The sequence below is a fragment of the Macadamia integrifolia genome, chromosome 7 (assembly GCF_013358625.1).
Source record: "Macadamia integrifolia cultivar HAES 741 chromosome 7, SCU_Mint_v3, whole genome shotgun sequence".
In the NCBI taxonomy this organism is placed as follows: Eukaryota; Viridiplantae; Streptophyta; class Magnoliopsida; order Proteales; family Proteaceae; genus Macadamia; species Macadamia integrifolia.
The window spans coordinates 33,564,758-33,582,696 of NC_056563.1; the positions used below are offsets into that span (position 1 = coordinate 33,564,758).

Genomic DNA, 17,939 nt, shown 5'->3' on the forward strand with positions numbered 1-17,939 from the left:
TCAGTTCTCGTTCCTATAGAATAATTTTGCTCTTGTACAGAGAAAAAAACGAAGGTCCAAGATGGGGAATCTGGAAAGCCAGAATAGGAGTGAAACCATTAGGTTCTTTGTTTCATCCAGCATAGAAGAGAAGATCGAAATGAGACCTGAGGAAGAAGAGCTTGGAAGTAACAGAAGCTCGTTTCTTATTGAACAAGAAAATCAACCCCCCCAAAAAAAATTCTCCTTTGGGCTCATTCACCACGCTTGGAATCTGAAACAGGAAAATCGACCCAAGAAAAAAAAAAGAAAAAAAAAAAAAAAAAGGAACATCTTCAATCCAAGTTTTTTCTTTTTAATCTTTTAGCGTATCTTTTTAGTTATAAATTTACATTCTCCTTTATGCTTTTGTAAAGTTAATTAATCGAACGAAAATGTTTGAACTGAAACTGGCAAAAGAAGAAAATGTTGAAACGTACAGAAAACTGAATGGGAGAAAAAGAAAATCATAGTGGAGAGAACTGAAAGCAAGACAGATGGATCATCATCGGCTTTAAAAATTCAAAGTATCGGCGTTTATGATTATTGCTAAACTGTGAGATAGCGATTTGGGTTTTGTTTTAAACCATTACAATAGAAAATTACCTAAATATTATTAATAAATTCTTTGACGAACTACAAATAAAAATGAAGAATTCCCACCCGGGGGGGGGGGGGGTTCGATTCTCTCCAGGGCCAGGGGAGAACTCTATGATTCCCCTAACCTCCAACTAACATCCACCTAAAGGGTCTAACTAACCAGTAATGTCCGCAATAGTAGATGTGGACGTATCACCCAACTGTATATCAATGGATGACTCTGTTTTGAGTTGGATTCCTTCTGGGTCTTCTGGTCTTCTTCTGACTACTACTCACTGAAGAAGATGGAGAACCATAACTGAATTTGGATTTCCTAGGGAACAAGAGACTGGAAAAAAACTGGACAAATGTATCTCAGGAGTCAAGCTTGGTTTCTCACCTTATAGGCTGGTTTGATTTCCCCAATGCGAGTCAAAATACGTTTCGGGAAGAAGATGCAGCGAGCCTGGTTGGTGAAGGCGGTGGTGATGGTGGTTGCTTGGTTGCAAGTGCCACTTGTACGTTCACTGGAAATCGGCTTCTATGCCACAAGATGTCCCGCAGCAGAGCGGATCGTGTCCAGACTCGTACACTTGGCATCTCGCCATGACCCAACACTGCCAGCTGCGCTTCTGCGACTTCACTACCATGACTGTTTCGTTGGAGTGATTATCTCTTCCCTAGTTTGTCTTTTTGGATTGAAATCTTTGAGTTGTAGCTTTTCTTTTATTATTATCAAAATGATCTGCAACTGAGGTTCTCGGTTTATTCAAATTGCAAGGGTTGTGATGCCTCCGTATTGTTGGACAGCGCTCCTGGCTACCCACCGCCGGAGAAGATGGCATTATCCAACCGGAGTCTCAGAGGCTTTAACATGGTAGATATGATCAAAAGAGTACTTGAAGCCGTCTGTCCAGGAACAGTCTCCTGTGCTGATATCCTTGCTTTATCTGCAAGGGATGCAGTAGTCCTCGTAAGATCTGCTTTTCTAAAATCTCTGTAAATGGAAAAGCTTAGCCCAAAATTTTACAGGAAGAAGCTAATTAAATCTAGTCTCAGGCTGGTGGCCCCAGTTGGAAGGTTCCTACAGGAAGAAGGGACGGCAGATTGTCCTCTGCCGTGTTGGCTAGAATCAGTATACCTCGTCCTCAGTTTAGTGCAGTTCAACTTAAGAAAAACTTCCTCTGGCATGGCATGTCCACGGCAGAGATGATTGTACTCTCTGGTTAGCTTTCGCCCACCCCTTACCCTTACCCACCATTCTCTTCCATAGGCATTTCACCTTCTTTCTGCTCTTTCACAGGGGCTCATACCATTGGTTCGGCTCACTGTGTATCCTTCTGGGACAGACTTTACCATCATAACTTCACAAATGGAACAGATCCCAGTATGGCCAGCTACCATGCTGAACAGCTCAAGAAGATATGTCCAATAAGCAGTTACAAGTCGAAGCAAAGGGTGCCTCTGGATCCCATAACACCTTTTAAATTTGATAACATGTATTACAAAAATCTGAACATGGGTCTTGGACTACTAGCTTCTGATCAGGTTATACATGACAAGTTAACATCGGTGCTCAGTAGCAACTCAACTCTGTGGGAGAGAAGCTTCTGTAAAGCCATGGTTCATTTGGGCAATCTCAATGTAAAGACTGGATCGCGCGGAGAAATTCGAAGAAACTGCCGCAGGAGAAATTAATCACTGCCATTATTCACTCGAGACTAGATCTTGGATAAAAATTTATTGGCAGAACCATACAAACAGACTTGAGTTGTTGTAACCTTACAAATAGACCAAAACTCACAAGAAAATATTTCTCATTGTAAGTCACGAAAATTGTATAGATACATTAGCCAGAAAACTTTATTTGATAAAATCAATCTTTTTCCTTCTTACCTACACTATAGACTAAACAATCGATGCTACTTGCTCATAAATAGATCACCTGACAGTTACAATCATGAGAGTACAGTTATAAGGGTGCAGACTGGATGGTGCTTGAGGTTGGAAGCCTTTTCAAGAGCATTGTGATAAAGGATTTTACTCCATCTAACAGAGGTTGGAAGTCCTGCTTCCAGCACCACGTGGGGTCATTCAGTGCACGAATTGAGTTCAGGCAAACAAGAAGAGTGCCTCCTTCATGCAAAAGAACCTGCATTTCATTAAGGAAAGTAATTACAAATGTGTTGGTGCAGGAGAAAAAGGAAAACCTTCTTCCCCGTGTTCCTGTCAGATCATACAAGCTTAGGGAACTCTGCTTCAGCAAATATGTCGCTTTTTGCCAGGTCAACATGGGTTTCTAAATAAGCACTATATAGAAATCCACCACAAGCACCAGGGCCGTACATGGGAGGCCTTCCCAAAAATGGATCCACCAATTGCAAAACAGGTATTGTTTTCTTTTTTACCAGTTTGTTCGTCCCCTTCTTTTTTTTTTTTGTCCGTCCTTTGGTAGCTCTTTTAGAAGTGAATTTCTGATTCCTTTTGTGGCTGAGACTACTAGTATTTAATGGATAAAATTAAGAGAACTGCCAGTTCAGCTTTCCAAGTCATCTAAATAAATGAAATTTCCAGAAACAGTATTCAGTTTGTGGAAAGTCAAGTGATTTCTATACCTGCATGGAAATCAATATAAATTCTATAGAATATCATTTCTTCGATATACAGAATAGCAACCTAGTAAGTTGACTAAGGTTGAAGTCTGTTCAACATGGGCAGTGACTAAATAGAAGGTCGTCAGTAAATTTTGTAAATCATTAGAATTCTATGATTTGAAAATGCAATGAACCCGATGAGCTAATCAAGAAGATTCACGAAATTCATGAATAATGAAATAATGTCAGGTACAAAAGGCATGGAGCTAAATTTGGCATACCGTCAACCATAGTGGTAGAAAGCCCAAAACCGACGGAAGAGAGGCGAAAACAATGCAAGATAGAGCAAGTGCCACGCTTTGTTTGACCTGCTAGTACATGTACATGTTAAACTAAGAATAACAAGATCAAAGTTTCTCACACTAAATAAATGCAGATGGCAATAAAATGGAAAATAATCATTACCAAAGAAGTTGTTTGACGGGCTTTAGCAATACAGAATGGCACACCAGAAATGTTGTCCTGCAACAACAGCACATCTGCAACAGCTATAGCAGTTGCACTAGCACGTTGGGCAAGTACAATGCCCACAGTAGCAGCAGCAAGTGCTGGTGCATCATTAATACCATCACCAACCATTATCAAACCTCCCCCTGCAAAGAGTTCCAAAATTTCTTCAGATGGTTTCAGTACGGATAAGAATGAATATGAGAAATAAATCATATAAAATTGTCTATTCAAGTAACTCAACATGAAGACTAGACAATCAAATAGAAGACATCACATAAGATTTACTTAAGAAAGAAAGCTTTAGGAGAATAAAAAAAAGTTGGGAAAGACAAGATTGCTTTGTCTCAATGATAAGAACAGCGCAGAAGTGGCTCAAAACTAGAAAGCAATAATAATAGGTTTTCGAGCTTCCGACTCTTTGTTAGAAATAATTTGCATCCTCTCCATTTTACACCCCCAGCTATGTCAGGACATGCATCAACTTCCATACAATCTAATAATAATACTGTTCGAATACTGAAATCTACTAAAAACATAACTAAGGTAAAACTAGAATAAGACCAGTAGGGAAGCATATTTTCAGAGAAGATTACTTCTTGAGTGTTGCTTGCAACATAACCAGAAAGAAAGGAATACTAATAAATAGATAAAAGAGGAACAATGTTCACTATATCAGCAGCATCATCAGTGTTGATGGAAATTGTGGCCATAGAATTAGATTTGGATGGAAAAGACGAAATAATCCTCTTGACCATCAACTGCATACTGCATATTGACCAAACTAAAGAAGTGTACCCAGTGCACGAGACTCCCGGTACTGCAGGCCCTGGGGAGGGTCATAATGTACACAGACTTACCCCCGCTTCGCGAAGAGGCTGTTTCCCAACTCAAAGCTTACCATTGTGCCAAGGTCTGCCCTAATTGATCAAACTAAGGAATAATTTTAAATACAACAAGAAAACCAAGATCATGCTTTATGGATTAGTAGGTCGTGGCAATCATGAAACAATAAGCAGAAAAGTAGAATGTAACCAAGATGAGAATGTCAAGGTGGACCAGTGACACGACTGGGAAAGATAACAGCAACGTGGGAACCAAGGGAAACTAATAACAAGTAAAAACTAAAACAATGGAGAATTAATATGAGTAAACAAGTATATCTTATGCAGAGTTTGTAAGGGCAAGAATCACTATATATACACACACACACATATCAATGTAACTGAAATTCTAGAAAGCAGCTGAACTTGGCATTAATAAAATAATCTTCAAGCAATACAAACTCACCCATATCTCTTGAGATAGTTTTCACTTGATTGAGTTTATCCTCAGGCTTCAAGCTGCTGTAGGCTTCACTGATGCCAACAGCTTTTGCAACTCTCCTTGCACTCGACTCGTGGTCACCTGTTAGCATCATTACACGGAACTTCGCTTGATCTCGTAATTCAGTTGCAACATCTGCAACACCCGGTCGGGGCTTATCCTCAAAGTGAAATAGGGTTACCTGCAAAAAAATCTATTTAGAATCCCACCACTAAAAGAATCGTATTACATTTAATGATATTACATTATCCAGCACAAGTGAAGAGGTAATACATTCTATTTTGGCAAGTGATCAGCAATGTAGTTGCATGTGCGTCGGTGGAACAGCATGACCCAATTTGGAAACCCAGATTGAGACATATTGGATCCAAACCGGGATTTTTGTCCAATAGGGGTTAGTAGGAAATTAATTTTTATTTGGGGTCTATTTATGTGAAAGGGTAATGGTGTTTTGGAATTTTCTTTATCTATAATTCTTTACTCTGTATCTTTGTATAGTAGCCAGGCCAAGTAAAAGGTGATTGAGGTGAGGAATAATTGGGCCTATTCCTTTTTAGTGGGAGTATGTTGTCAATTTCTTCTTTGGGCAGAGATAAAGAGAAACCCTTATCAGATGGGACACCACAAGGGAGGAAGGGGGAAACTGCTGCAGAACAGATGCTCTGAAGTCTGAATCAGGAAACATCAATACTAAGCAAGACGCTGATCCTTTTTAGTTTCTCTGCTGGGACTTGAGCTCTGTTGTGGGTGGCTAGTGGAGCACTATCCCAGCTCCAACAATAGCCAGATGAGAGAGAGAAGGGGCAGGGGGGGGGGGAGATCCACCAAAAAAGCAGGTGGTAGCTTGTATAGGGCTGGTTTTGTTTGGTTTGAGCTCCAAGTGCCTATTTTTCAAATGAGATCTTCTCTTGTTGTCTCCATAGTCTTCATCCATGCCCATCTCATGATTTCTTCAAACCTTTCACATAACAGTCCCTTCCTTGGAAGCCCTTAGTAACCTAGGGTTCCAAAGAGAGGAAATATAAATGGAGAGCTTGTAGCACGACTCTCAAACCACAACCGTGTGCTCTGATACCAAGTCAGAATATATGGATGGAAAGAGAATAAGAGAACAAGAGAGTAGAAGGTTGGAGAAGAACGACTCTCAAACGACAACCGTTGGCTCTGATACCAAGTTAGAATATAAGGATGGAAAGAGAATAAGAGAACAAGAGAGTGGAAGGTTGAAGAAGAAGCAGATGGTATAATGTTGTGTATTAGAGAGAATGATCTCTACCACACCTATATCGGATCCATGTAGCCGACCCCATCAAGTTGGGATAAGGTTATGGTTGTTGTTGTTGTTGTTGTTGATCTCTACCACACCTATATTATTTCACTAATAAGATATAAGGAATACACCTCCCTAAGGAGGTAAAAGGTAAAAAAAGAGAAAATACAATATAAGACAAGAAGATAATAAACCAGTTCCTAAAGTACCCTTGTTACATAAACTCTAATATATACTGGTTTTCCTAATTTGCCCCCATTTCTATACTTAGTTGTTTTACTGTTCTGAACCTTGATTCGATTTGCTGTGAATACTAATCTGTGTCGGCTTATTTTTATACCCTGTGATCAGAATTAATTACTCAATATAATTCTGTTTTCTGATATTTATTTCAATCTTCCAAATTACTAATTTGCCCTTCTCCTAGTACTACTAGGATTAGATCATACTTGCCAATCCAACCGGTGGACCATCTTCAGATTTTCAGCAGGTGTTCTAATCACTATTTACTGAACTCGATTTGAGCTTCAGCCCCATCTACCCATCTGATTTCTCCCCGAACTGAACTTATTCTTTGATAAAAGATCTTGTTATTTGGTATTGTTTTGAGTCTTCAAATACAGTATCACATTATTTCTCCACCCGCTGTACCCTTTAGAAGCTGAGGTATTTAATTTTCAGATCCAAGCCCCTTTCTTTGGTCCATCCCCACTTGGTTGAAGATTGGTGCAATTCCAATTTGATTTCACTTCACAGATAAGATATCTTCTACTTTTAAATCTATTTACCTTTTAATTGATATAAATTTTGAATGATTCAGTCTTTCAGATTATGATTTTCTAAATTTCAGGTTCTGGTTTCAACTCATTCTGAAATCTCAAGCTAGAAATTGCTCTTGTATTCTATTCATCCTTTATATTATCAGCAAGAAAGATACTTTTATTCAGAGAAAGAAGAGGAGGGAAACAGAAATACAAGGCCTTCAACCCCTGCAGGCCAGATCCAAAGGACAACACAGATTGTACCAGCAACAGACAGACTCAATGTCGTAATGAGCTTGGACTGTTATGTTTTAAGAACCTAAACTATTTGGTGGTTTTGGATCTACCCAGAATTCAATTGATCGAGTTTCCTGTCACCTATTCATTGATTTGAACCTCATATCAAAATTCTTCCAACTACACTTTCAGTTGGCAGAGTTGTAGATTGTCTCAAATCACTTGTGCTTTGGGTTGGTTGGTTACCCCTTGTATTCTCATTTTATCTTCTCTTCTTCAAGTACCCTGTCTCTCGTAAGTATAAAAATAAATAAAATTAATTTTTTATTCTATATTAAGTAAGAAAGAAACACCTTAAATGATTAACTATATATATAAGTCCATCCGAAAACGACTAGTTCACCCACCTAGCCTTGCTAACTCAATGCAGCCAATGTTCACAAGAAAAAAAAGAGGGAAAAGAATAAGGTCTTGGCTCACCACGTCAATCAATAAGGCATTGCCAAGGCAACCTTTGACTACAGTGGTTCATCCATTTCAAGACTACTCTATGGCATTGAATAAAACATTTGTCGATTATTCCAGCAGCCGAAGCAAACATAATGGATTCTAGGTTCATGAGGTCACTCAAAATTTGATTGTGAAAAACAAAGTGAGCCACTAAAAGATATCATGGATGAATTTTAGAGCTAGTTAAATAAGCATGACGCTTGATGAGACAATTTACCTCAACATCAATAGAGAGAGCAAGTTAATAAGCAAGGTGTTGATGAGGCATTTCACCTTTTCATTAACAGATAGAGCAGCATGCACAAAGTTATTTCCATAAGCAGATGTGCCCACAGCTTCCTTGATCTTTCTTGACTCATCTGCAGATTTACATCGCGACGCAATGTACTCTACAGAACCAAGTGAAGCTTTCAAGAGCTGATTCCCTTCAATTCCTGACTATAACAGAATGGAAATGAATGTAGATTTACATTAAACCAAAACAAACTAAAAGAAGGCGAAATATGGATAAAAATATTCACTTTGAGCGGGAAGTAGCGCCATGAGGAGGCTCTAACCCACTCATATTCCAGCATTCTGTTTCTATTGATATTAAATTTAACCACTCAATCTATCAACAAGCAGGAAAATTGCAGGACCAGAAGCAAAGAGCCAACTCTACAGTGAGGCCCATAAAGAAAGTGCACCAGCTACTTTTACACTTGAAATGAATGTCAGTTTGCCTATATACAGTAGCATACCCAGGTAGTCATTGTATGGATGCAAAATTTGAGGATAAAAACTAGATATAACTATTCCATCTTGATCACACTCTTCTGTTTCTCAAGGGTAAAGAAATCCATTGGTATAACAGATAAGGAATTCAGCCAGTATCTGGTAAGATATTTGTCAGCAAAATATACATTATATGATGGGACCAACTGATACATAAACCTAGAAAATAATAAACTACCTTTTCAGGGAATTTGAACAGTTCTAGCGCGGTTTTTCTTTTTTGGAGGGGGGGTGGGGAAGTTAACTATTTCCACTGCAGAAGAAAAGGTGTTCTTCACTCACACTGCCAGATGAAATTTTAGATAATAATGGACCATTAAGAGTCATCTGAATTCCAACAAAAAATACTCTACCTCAAGGCCCGTCAATGTTGCAAAAAGACCTCTACCAGGTAAAGACTCGAAACTCTCCACAGAAACAGAAGGGAGGTCTTTCCCCACACTGTGGTCTACAACAGCTCTGCAACAAATAAAGAATAATTGATAAATAGTTTCACAATGAAAAGCAATAAACATTAATGATATTATGCTGGATTAATGGACAAGCTAGATTAGTCAAGATAATTTACATACCCATTGATCTCAAATTATGTGATTATTTCTCTCTCAAAACCTAAATATAATATGCATAGAGAACTCAAAATTTTAATGAAGCATCAGCTGCAATTGTCAGAATACGGCTTAATAGAAAAAAATCTCAAAATTATGTGATTAATTCTGGATTGAGGCCTAAATATAATAAACAGATTTCCACAAAGATCCAATGAATTCAAAGTTTGTGACTATTTCTGAATCAAGGCCAAAATATAATGAGCAGGAAGAAGAAAAGTTATACTGGAGCATCATCTATTATGGAAAAAAATATGGTTTGATAGCTAAGACCTCAAGCAAGAATTCTGACAAATCCAGATTAATAATGACCAAATACTAGAAAAAATAACAAAGTTCACGTGAAAGGCAATATTTATTTACTAAAAAATAACAATAACTGGTGCACATTTCATGTAGTACCATAGGGGTTATCAGTTGTGCCTTCTTAAATCAACTGGATCAGTCATCAGCAGAAGCTTAATCTACTATAAGCCTTTGAAACCAAGGAGGAGGAAACCTTGGCAACTGCACCTCTGAAGCTTAGATTGGCTAATGGCATGATGGGTGCTCCAGTCAGTCAAATGGAAATCACTCCCCCAGTTCTTCATCCTCTCATGATAGAACCATAGAAGGTGTGCGGTGTGCCTGTTGATATACATTGTTGTTGCCCTCAACAGCTTGGGCTTTTGGGATAAGCGGTTGTTACACGGTAGCAAAGTAGGGAGGTCGAGTATTCGATCCCTGGGAAGTGCAACGGGGTTACCCGACACTTTCTCCCCTCAATGACACATGATGGTGTTTGCCATGAGTGTGTGTCACGTGCTGGTGAGTATTGATATAAATTGTTGACGCCCTAGCTTAACAGCTCGAGCTTTCATGATAAGTGGTTGTAATAGTGCCATCACATCAAGGACCCAACACTTCAAGATGATGCAGATATGGATGCGCAGGCCCTTGAGCATGGGAAAGATGAGACCATTAATCCAAATTTGTGTCCCCATTGCAAGTGAATCAGCAGAGTAAAATATGGAAATAGGATGATCAGTGACTCCAATTCTACTTTATAGTTAAAGCAGCTTTACATGTCTGACATATCCGGTAACCATTCAGGCGAGTTTGGACCATAGTTAGTAATTCAGATCCAGGAACAAATCCGAATGCAAAAATTAAGGTTTGATTCAATTTTCTGATTTAGGAAGAGGTCAAAAAAACACAAAAAAAAAACACACACACAAAAACAAAAAAAATGGGGAATGGCTCAATTTAGGCATAAAACATTGACATTTCAAAAATTTGGAACCAAAAGTCAGCCCATTTTAGTGTTTTATTTAGGATCTGTAGACATTCCAAAACTTTTGAGCCAAACTATTCATTCTGCATATTATTCACCAAGGCCAAATTTTTAAAGAGATAGGATTTTTTGGGCCAAATTGTTTGTTTCTCTAATTATTTGTGAAACCCCAAAAAAATTGAGTTTTTCCCCAATCTTCACTCTCTCCAGAATTACTCTCAAATTATTCATGATGCACACTGAATATGGTTTGATTTCAAGGGTCTTGGAGGTGGAAACCTTCTGTTGCCTGGTCTGCTGAAGCTTTAGTCTCTCACTCCCTTGTATGGCCAGGTGTTTCCTCCATGTTCCATTACAAGGCCCCACATATGTCACAAGGAAGCTCAGCTGGCGCTTAACTTTTGTGGATTCTGTTATACTTGAGCAGTTAATCCGAACTAAAACATTGTATATCAAGAATTACTCAGATCTCATGCAACACAAATTCAAAGTCAACAAAGTAATATGAATAACCTCAGTAAGCATGGATTTTCCCCCCTTTTCCTTGAGAAACTTGTAATACTTGATGGTCAACTTGGTAAAGTACCATTTCATTTTCTAAGTAGCAGACAGGTTATGTTGTCAAGCAGGTCTATAAGCACAGTATAACCAGTAATCGATCCGACGGACATGAGCATCAAAGCATGTGAAATTGTAGGGCAATTAGAAAAAAATCAGAAGATGATCTCTGTTCAAGATAGTGCTCTTAGAAGTTTAAATATGACTTCAGCTAAAATAATCACTGCATAAAGGACCAACTTAAATACCTTCTAAGAGCATAAAAATACCTTCCAATGGGATGAGTAGTCCCTTTCTCCATGGCAGCAGCAACAGCAAGCGCTTCTTTTTCACAATTAGGGATACAACAGGAAGCAACCTTTGATTTATCAATTCCTGCCCAATGTCCATGGATTGGCTCTATGGCTTTGCACATAAGCTCCCCAGTTGTCAATGTACCAGTTTTATCAAATGCAATAGTGTGACAGGATGCCAGAGCATCCAATACATGCCCACCCTTCAACAATATTCCCTGCAAACAAAAAGAATAGTTAGTATTAACTTGGAAGATTAAGCACTTTACCAGGGCCTAGGCTAAGCAATTATATTGTAAATATTTAACCTTAAATGATTTAGGATGGCTTGTAACCGAAATCCTCATGAATAAGGGACCCAAAATAATTCAAAAACAGTACAATCAATCTAAGGCAAGAAGACACTCCAGATTAACCAGCTTAGAATAAAGCAAACCATCAATTTCAACACAAACTGGTGTCGCCTCCAATTTAAAGGGTAATACTAAACACAATATGGAATTATAAGTTTCAGCTCAATCATTAAAGGGTAATACTAAACACAATATGGAATTATAAGTTTCAGCTCAATCATTACCCCAAAGAGAAGTGTAACAGGAAATGCAGTCCAAGGCTTTATAACTCTACTTAAACTGAGATTTTGGAGATTGCCAGCAGACTCCAAGAACTAACTACCCAGAAAATTCCAAGTCCAAAGTTAATGTTCTAGAGGTAGCCGCAGGGCATTCTTGGTGTTTTTGGTCCTGTCATGTTTTATTATGAGTTTTAAGTACATGAACTGCCGGTAAGGGTATAATGGTCTGTACACTTTATTTTCTTATATTAATACAACCCTACCACTCAAGGTAAGGCTGTTGAGCTAAACCGTGTTCTCTCTCTCTCCCTTGTCATTGCAGGTGTCAAGCTTTAAGGTCTGGCTTTGTTACATGGTATCAAATCCTTAAAGATCCAATATTTTTCTCCTTGCTTCTGGTTTGAGGGTTTTCTTTCAGATTTCCCTTACTTTGGTTCCACAGCAACATATGCTGCCCTCTTGATTTGAAACCCTAGTTGTGTGAAGATGAAAAACTAGGGTTTCCACTTTCCATTACTTCTATTATCCTATCTTCCTCATGCTATTATCCAATCGGTTGCCGGAATTTCTGAGAATTCTAAAAACAGCTTGCGCAGAAAGTTCTCATTCTTCTTCTTTGGTTGCTGGTTTTGATGATGGCTACTACTTCTCCCCAGACCCTACAGTGCCAGGAGCCTCATGCATTGGGTTTGCCCCTTTGGATTGCTTTTTATTCGACATATGATCTAGGGGGTTTTTTTTTCTTGAAGATCAGATCACTCTACATTCAAGTTCTTGACTACTTGACATTTTGAAGATCAGCAAGTGATGAAGCAGTATTCAATATCTAAAACTGGACTTGGAGATAGGCACTGGTTCAGGTTGATCAAAGGTTTGATTCTACCAACTCCAGCAGTCTTTTGGCTCAGGAAGCTGTAGGTGGAATCACCCAGAGGTAAGTATGAACCTCCCACAGTCACAGAGAGGGAAAGGGGGTGAGGAAGGTTGAAATCCAAGGGCCTGCTGGTTTTGTTAGAACAAAATAGCCACGAAAAGAAAAAAAGATGGACCAGCAGTAAGAAATAAAGAAGGAAGAAGGGGAAAAAAAAGAGGGCAAATGCTTACCAGAGAAGGAAGAGCCGAACAAGGAAGATGGGAGAGAAGAGGTCATTCAAACTGTGGCTACACGACGGTCACAGTAAACTTTAATCCCATAAAATAGAAACTACCAAGTATCTCCTACGTATAGCCAACTCCTACCAATATAAAATGAAATTACAAAGATATCCCCAAATAACTAATTAACCCCAACCAACCTTTGTTGGTATAAAAAACCAGGTTGGACTGGGTTCCATTTGCACTTGGGTTTCCAGACCCAATCGTGTCGGTCCAACCACAATAGAGCCACTGCATCATTAGCTCTCTTCAAATGACCCCATACACATATTTAGCTTGGTTTAAAAGAATATGGTTTGTATACTCGTCATATGCTGCACATGAAAGCATCCCGAAAAAAAACACCATAACTGCTGCCCTTTCAGGCTAAAATATGATTCAGGATAAATATAGCAAGAACATGTAGTTGTTCTAGCCTTACCCATGGAAAGATGGAAACTTAATCCCAACTGTGTCTAAGAAGAAACAATGATTCAAAATCTCGGCGAGATCTCAGAAATTTCATGGTTTTTTTTTTTCTTTTTACCAAGCCGAGATAAGCAACAAATTACAAACAGGACATCATCTTGGTCAAAATTTCAGTATCTCGGCCAAAATTTCGGTACAGTTTCGGTGAGATACCAAAATGATAGCAAACAAGGCTTATAAATACAACAGCTCGTGAGGGGGAGTCGAAATTTCAGCTCCTCCTTGCATTTGAACACAAAATCACTCCATTGTCCACTAATTAACCACATTTTCACATCTATTGCCTTGAAGATCACTCCAAGTTGAAGAGCTACACAATTCAAGCTTTAGAAAGGCAAACCATTTTCCCATTTTTTTTTTTTTTATTTTTTTGAAATAGTAACATAAATACATTTTGGATAGGGCTAGATTTTTTATATGTTAGACATTAGAGGCCGATCTATGACCTCACGGAGTCAAAAAAAATTTTTTGTTCATAAATATTTTTTCTTTTCTGGTTTAGAAAATACATTTCCCATCAACAGAAAATGTATTTTTTTATAGTTAATATAGCTTTGGTGGAACTCAATTATATATATGTTACTCACCATTGGCTGATCTACAACTCTATTGGAGCGGAATTTCTTTCCGGCCGGTAAATATTTATTCTAATTTTCAAAAAATATGAAAAATAGATTAATAATTAAATAAATTTAAAAAAATAGGGAAAAATATTCTGTTTTGATTTTAAAAATAAAGGAAAAATATGAGATTAACATTAAAGTGTAAGACGCTCAGTGGATGACTTTAGTTGGGACTTGAGAGTTAGGGAGTTGCATAGTATATTACTCTTGTACTCTAAACATTAGTTAATTAATGTTAAGGTATGTTTTGATCAATGGCTTAGATGCATTATTTACTTGTTTTACTATCATATAATATATTGTTCTAGCAATATTTCATAAAATCTCCAGAACAGTTCGACGGTTGCTGTCAAACAGAGGTGCAACTCTAAAACACTGCCATGTTTTAATATTTTTGCAAATTTAAGTTCTAAGCAAGTTTATAAACCTTAAAACAAGCTCCCCACCAAGCTTCAGGCCATAATACGGCCGTTTGACCACTGAAACAGTCAACCGAGTAAAAAAAAAATACCCAACTCGCCGAGATCTCAGTATTTCAGTGGTTCTGAAACCACCGAAACACCGAAACGAAATGAGATTTCGAACCTTGGAAGAAACACATGCAAGAGAAGAAATAACAAAGTTGAGAACTCCACAGCTTTTTCAAACTTTATGTCTAACCTTAGGTTTCAAAGAATGTTTTTCGTCGTTCATATAAAGGAGAATCCATATTCAGTCCTTCCATGGCTCAAACATATTCTTTTGTAATGCATGTCAGGAAATTACAAACAAAAAATACATGGATATTTTAAAGAGAATGTTCAGTGAGGAAGATCAAATCGTAATGCCATCATGTGTTATGATACTTATAAGAACATTACCTTACTCGCACAGGAACTGATCGCAGTAGCATATGCCAAAGGAGCAACAGCCAATGCACATGGCGACGCAGCCACCATGAGCCCTAGTGCCCGGTAAACAGATCCTCTGCAACCTATAATATTAAAACGTAAAAGAACAGCCAAAGATCCTCCAAACAGAAGGAAGAAAAACAGATCTTTAGGATCAAAGAAGGAAGAAACCATTTTGCATAAAGATTTTGAATTAACTCTTAAGAGATACTCGGCCAGCAATAAATTTGTTCTTCCGGCAAACCCACAGGAAGGATAGAGCACCAGTAGACGCACCAAAAAAAATCGAGTAATAGAAATTGAAAAAAGATCTGTTATATAAGTATTTTCTTCCACCACCTATTATTGCTTGACCCAAAACATGCAGTTTTGCAAATGAATAAGGAAGAGAGAAAGCATAAACACCATGTGGAAGCTTCTGAATTTCATGAACATTAGAAAGACAAGGAAACAGACCAGAGAAATTTTCAAAGTAATTAGGAGGGCAAAAGACTCAAGATTTCTATTTTAGTTCGTTTTCAAGAAAAATTTGGGCACATGAGTTTTAAGATCAAAACATTGTATATTCATAACAAAAGCATTCATCCAAAAAAATTAGCACAAAAAACAATAGAGCAACTAGGCTAGGAAAAGCCAAAGAGAGGAAATGAGAATAAAGGAGCGAGACAATTGATGAAGCACCATCAGTAATAAGAAAGATGAAAGCCTACAAGAAAATCTAGGAATTGGCATAAATAGCAGAACCATATACCACTCAGTCCCGTGATGACTGCCCCTTTGAAATAGAACAAAGTTCAAGGGAGTACAGTAACAGCGTTCTAATAAATAGACTATCTTTTGAATTTTACCCTCCACTAGCTATTTACTCCATCTCTTAGATTTATTTTAAAAGTGAATTGTTGCAATCAATGCAAGGGTAAAATAAAATAGTAAAGTTGACAAAAAGTTTTTCCTCAATTTGAAAGGTGGACTAACATTTTGGAACATTCAAAAATGAGGAGGACTATCTTTGCAGCACGAAGGGAGTACCAAACTTGCCATTCTCCTCATTATATGGAGAAATGCATCAAATAAAGTCACCAGTCGGTGCTTCAACCCAGGTTTTGAGGCTGTATAATGTATAGCCTGCTTCAGGATAGGTTAAGCTTTCTGCATCCTACACAACCCCAGACAACATGGTTGACCTCATCGGCTTGCATTCAACATACCCAAGGAAAGGATAAAAGTGCATCTCTCTCATTCAGACCTTAAGTAATGGGTATTTTCTGATTGGAAGAAAAATTTTCAATTCACATCACCAGATACTGAGCAACCTCGAAATACTAGAAATTATGAATGGACACATGTAGTCAAGGCATCAGCTTATCCACGCTTTGCCAATCTCTATGTGATTGGATATTTCTAGTTTTTGAGTATTTCACATCCTGGAATCAATGATTTAGCATAAACTATATTGGAAAGCCAACCATTATCAGCTCAAAACTGCAGCCACAGACAGTTTATCTGTTACATATGCATATATGCAGAATAATGGAGTATGAGAGACTTTACATATATTCTTTGGTGTGGATTTCAACATCCCTTATGCTTAACTTAGATAGCAAAGCTATTTCTCGTGATGCTTACCCAAGGTACAACCAGATCAACTTGAACAGGTCAACAAACAAAAAAGTTGCAAGGGTATTTGAGTAAGAAGTTAATAATTGTACAATTCAGGAGTAAGCTTCTTTTTTCATTTTTTATTTGATAGCTTTCTGATCCATATGAAAAATTTTATACCATTTTGGTTGAAACTTACATGAATTTCTACCACTTTTATAACAAGTTAGTCCCTTTTTGCTTTTGTAGAATGCCTTCAAGGCAGCCCCCATGGAAATAAATTATAAGGAAAATTAAAACACAGATGATTAGTGATGAACGCATTTATGTGTGAAATCTAGGGTAGTAAAACATGCATTTTACATATTTAGAATGGAGCTACCTTGGGTTTTACTATCTTTTTGCAGGTTTTATATTTTCAAGGCCTTAAGGACTATCGGCCGTTATATCTTCAATTTTACACGTAAAGAGGCCATATTTCTTTTCATGGTTGCGAAGAGGACGAAATTCTGAGCAAGATGGACGTGTTCAATTAAAAGTACACATTCGTTTGGTCACCCGTACAAGTGATTATTCTTTTCGGGCCAAAAAAAGAATAATGGATTAGAACTGAACCGAGATGCAGAACCAGCCCATTTGCAGTTGTCTCAGAGGTACAAGGAATATTCCAAATGCCAATAAGGATTGATAGACCACATCCTTAAGTGATTGAAGCTTCATTTTGGTAACAACAACTACCTAGCGTAGTTGGTGAGCTATGGTGTACAAAATTCCCTTCCTTACCAAGAGGTCTTAAGTTCGAATCTCATGGTTGTTTTTTTTTTTTGAGAATTTTGTTGAAGATTTTTTGTTTTTCACTCACTTAAAGCATTAAGGGCATGGAGGGGATTTCCACATCAAATTAGAAGCAAGGAAAATCATGGAAGGGTTCCTACGCAAGAAGAGAAGAAAAAAAAAAGGAAACAAAAAAAAAGAAGGGAGAAATAAAGATTGTCCAAATCTTCTCTCTCCTCTACATCATCACCAAAATATTGTCCAAATCTCACAAAGCAAGAAGAAAATCGTCCCTTGGAGGGAGAAAAAAAAAGAAATAAATTAGAAAAAAAGGAAAGAAAACAAGCAAAAAAATTATAGGAAATTTCTCCAAGTTTATTTCTCTCTTCTCTCTCCTCCATCTTAGCACTTTTGGTATCAAAAGATCTCACAATCAATTGTGGGTTTCTCTCTTTTAGGAAAGAGAAAATTGTTACCCTACCTCCCCATTCCCTATAAATACAACTCATGTAAGAGGAGGGGAGACAATTCATTCTTCTTTTAGTTTT

General features: G+C 37.7%; 2 protein-coding genes across 4 annotated transcripts; one reads left to right on the plus strand and one right to left on the minus strand.

Moving 5' to 3' along the window:
- The first annotated feature begins 6 nt into the window (after positions 1–6).
- Positions 7–2,496, plus strand: LOC122083380 (peroxidase 5-like). Of its 3 annotated transcripts, none has more exons than XM_042651153.1 (4): positions 7–1,262; positions 1,379–1,570; positions 1,657–1,822; positions 1,901–2,496. In XM_042651153.1, exons 1-4 carry the CDS (start codon positions 1,023–1,025, stop codon positions 2,293–2,295), a joined length of 993 nt encoding a protein of 330 aa, XP_042507087.1. In that variant the 5' UTR covers positions 7–1,022; the 3' UTR covers positions 2,296–2,496. The 3 variants fall into 3 exon arrangements, with proteins under 3 accessions (XP_042507087.1, XP_042507088.1, XP_042507089.1); XM_042651154.1 differs by having other exon boundaries at positions 1,408–1,570; XM_042651155.1 differs by having other exon boundaries at positions 7–1,570.
- On the minus strand, positions 2,320–15,101 carry LOC122083379 (probable cadmium/zinc-transporting ATPase HMA1, chloroplastic; the record flags this gene model as incomplete). The annotated part of the gene is given in 8 exon segments (XM_042651152.1): positions 2,320–2,749; positions 3,473–3,559; positions 3,657–3,844; positions 4,989–5,205; positions 8,076–8,240; positions 8,930–9,035; positions 11,285–11,526; positions 14,989–15,101. Coding segments are annotated over 8 exon segments (1,298 nt in total), but the record flags the coding sequence as incomplete, so codon positions are not given.
- Positions 15,102–17,939: the final 2,838 nt, after the last annotated feature.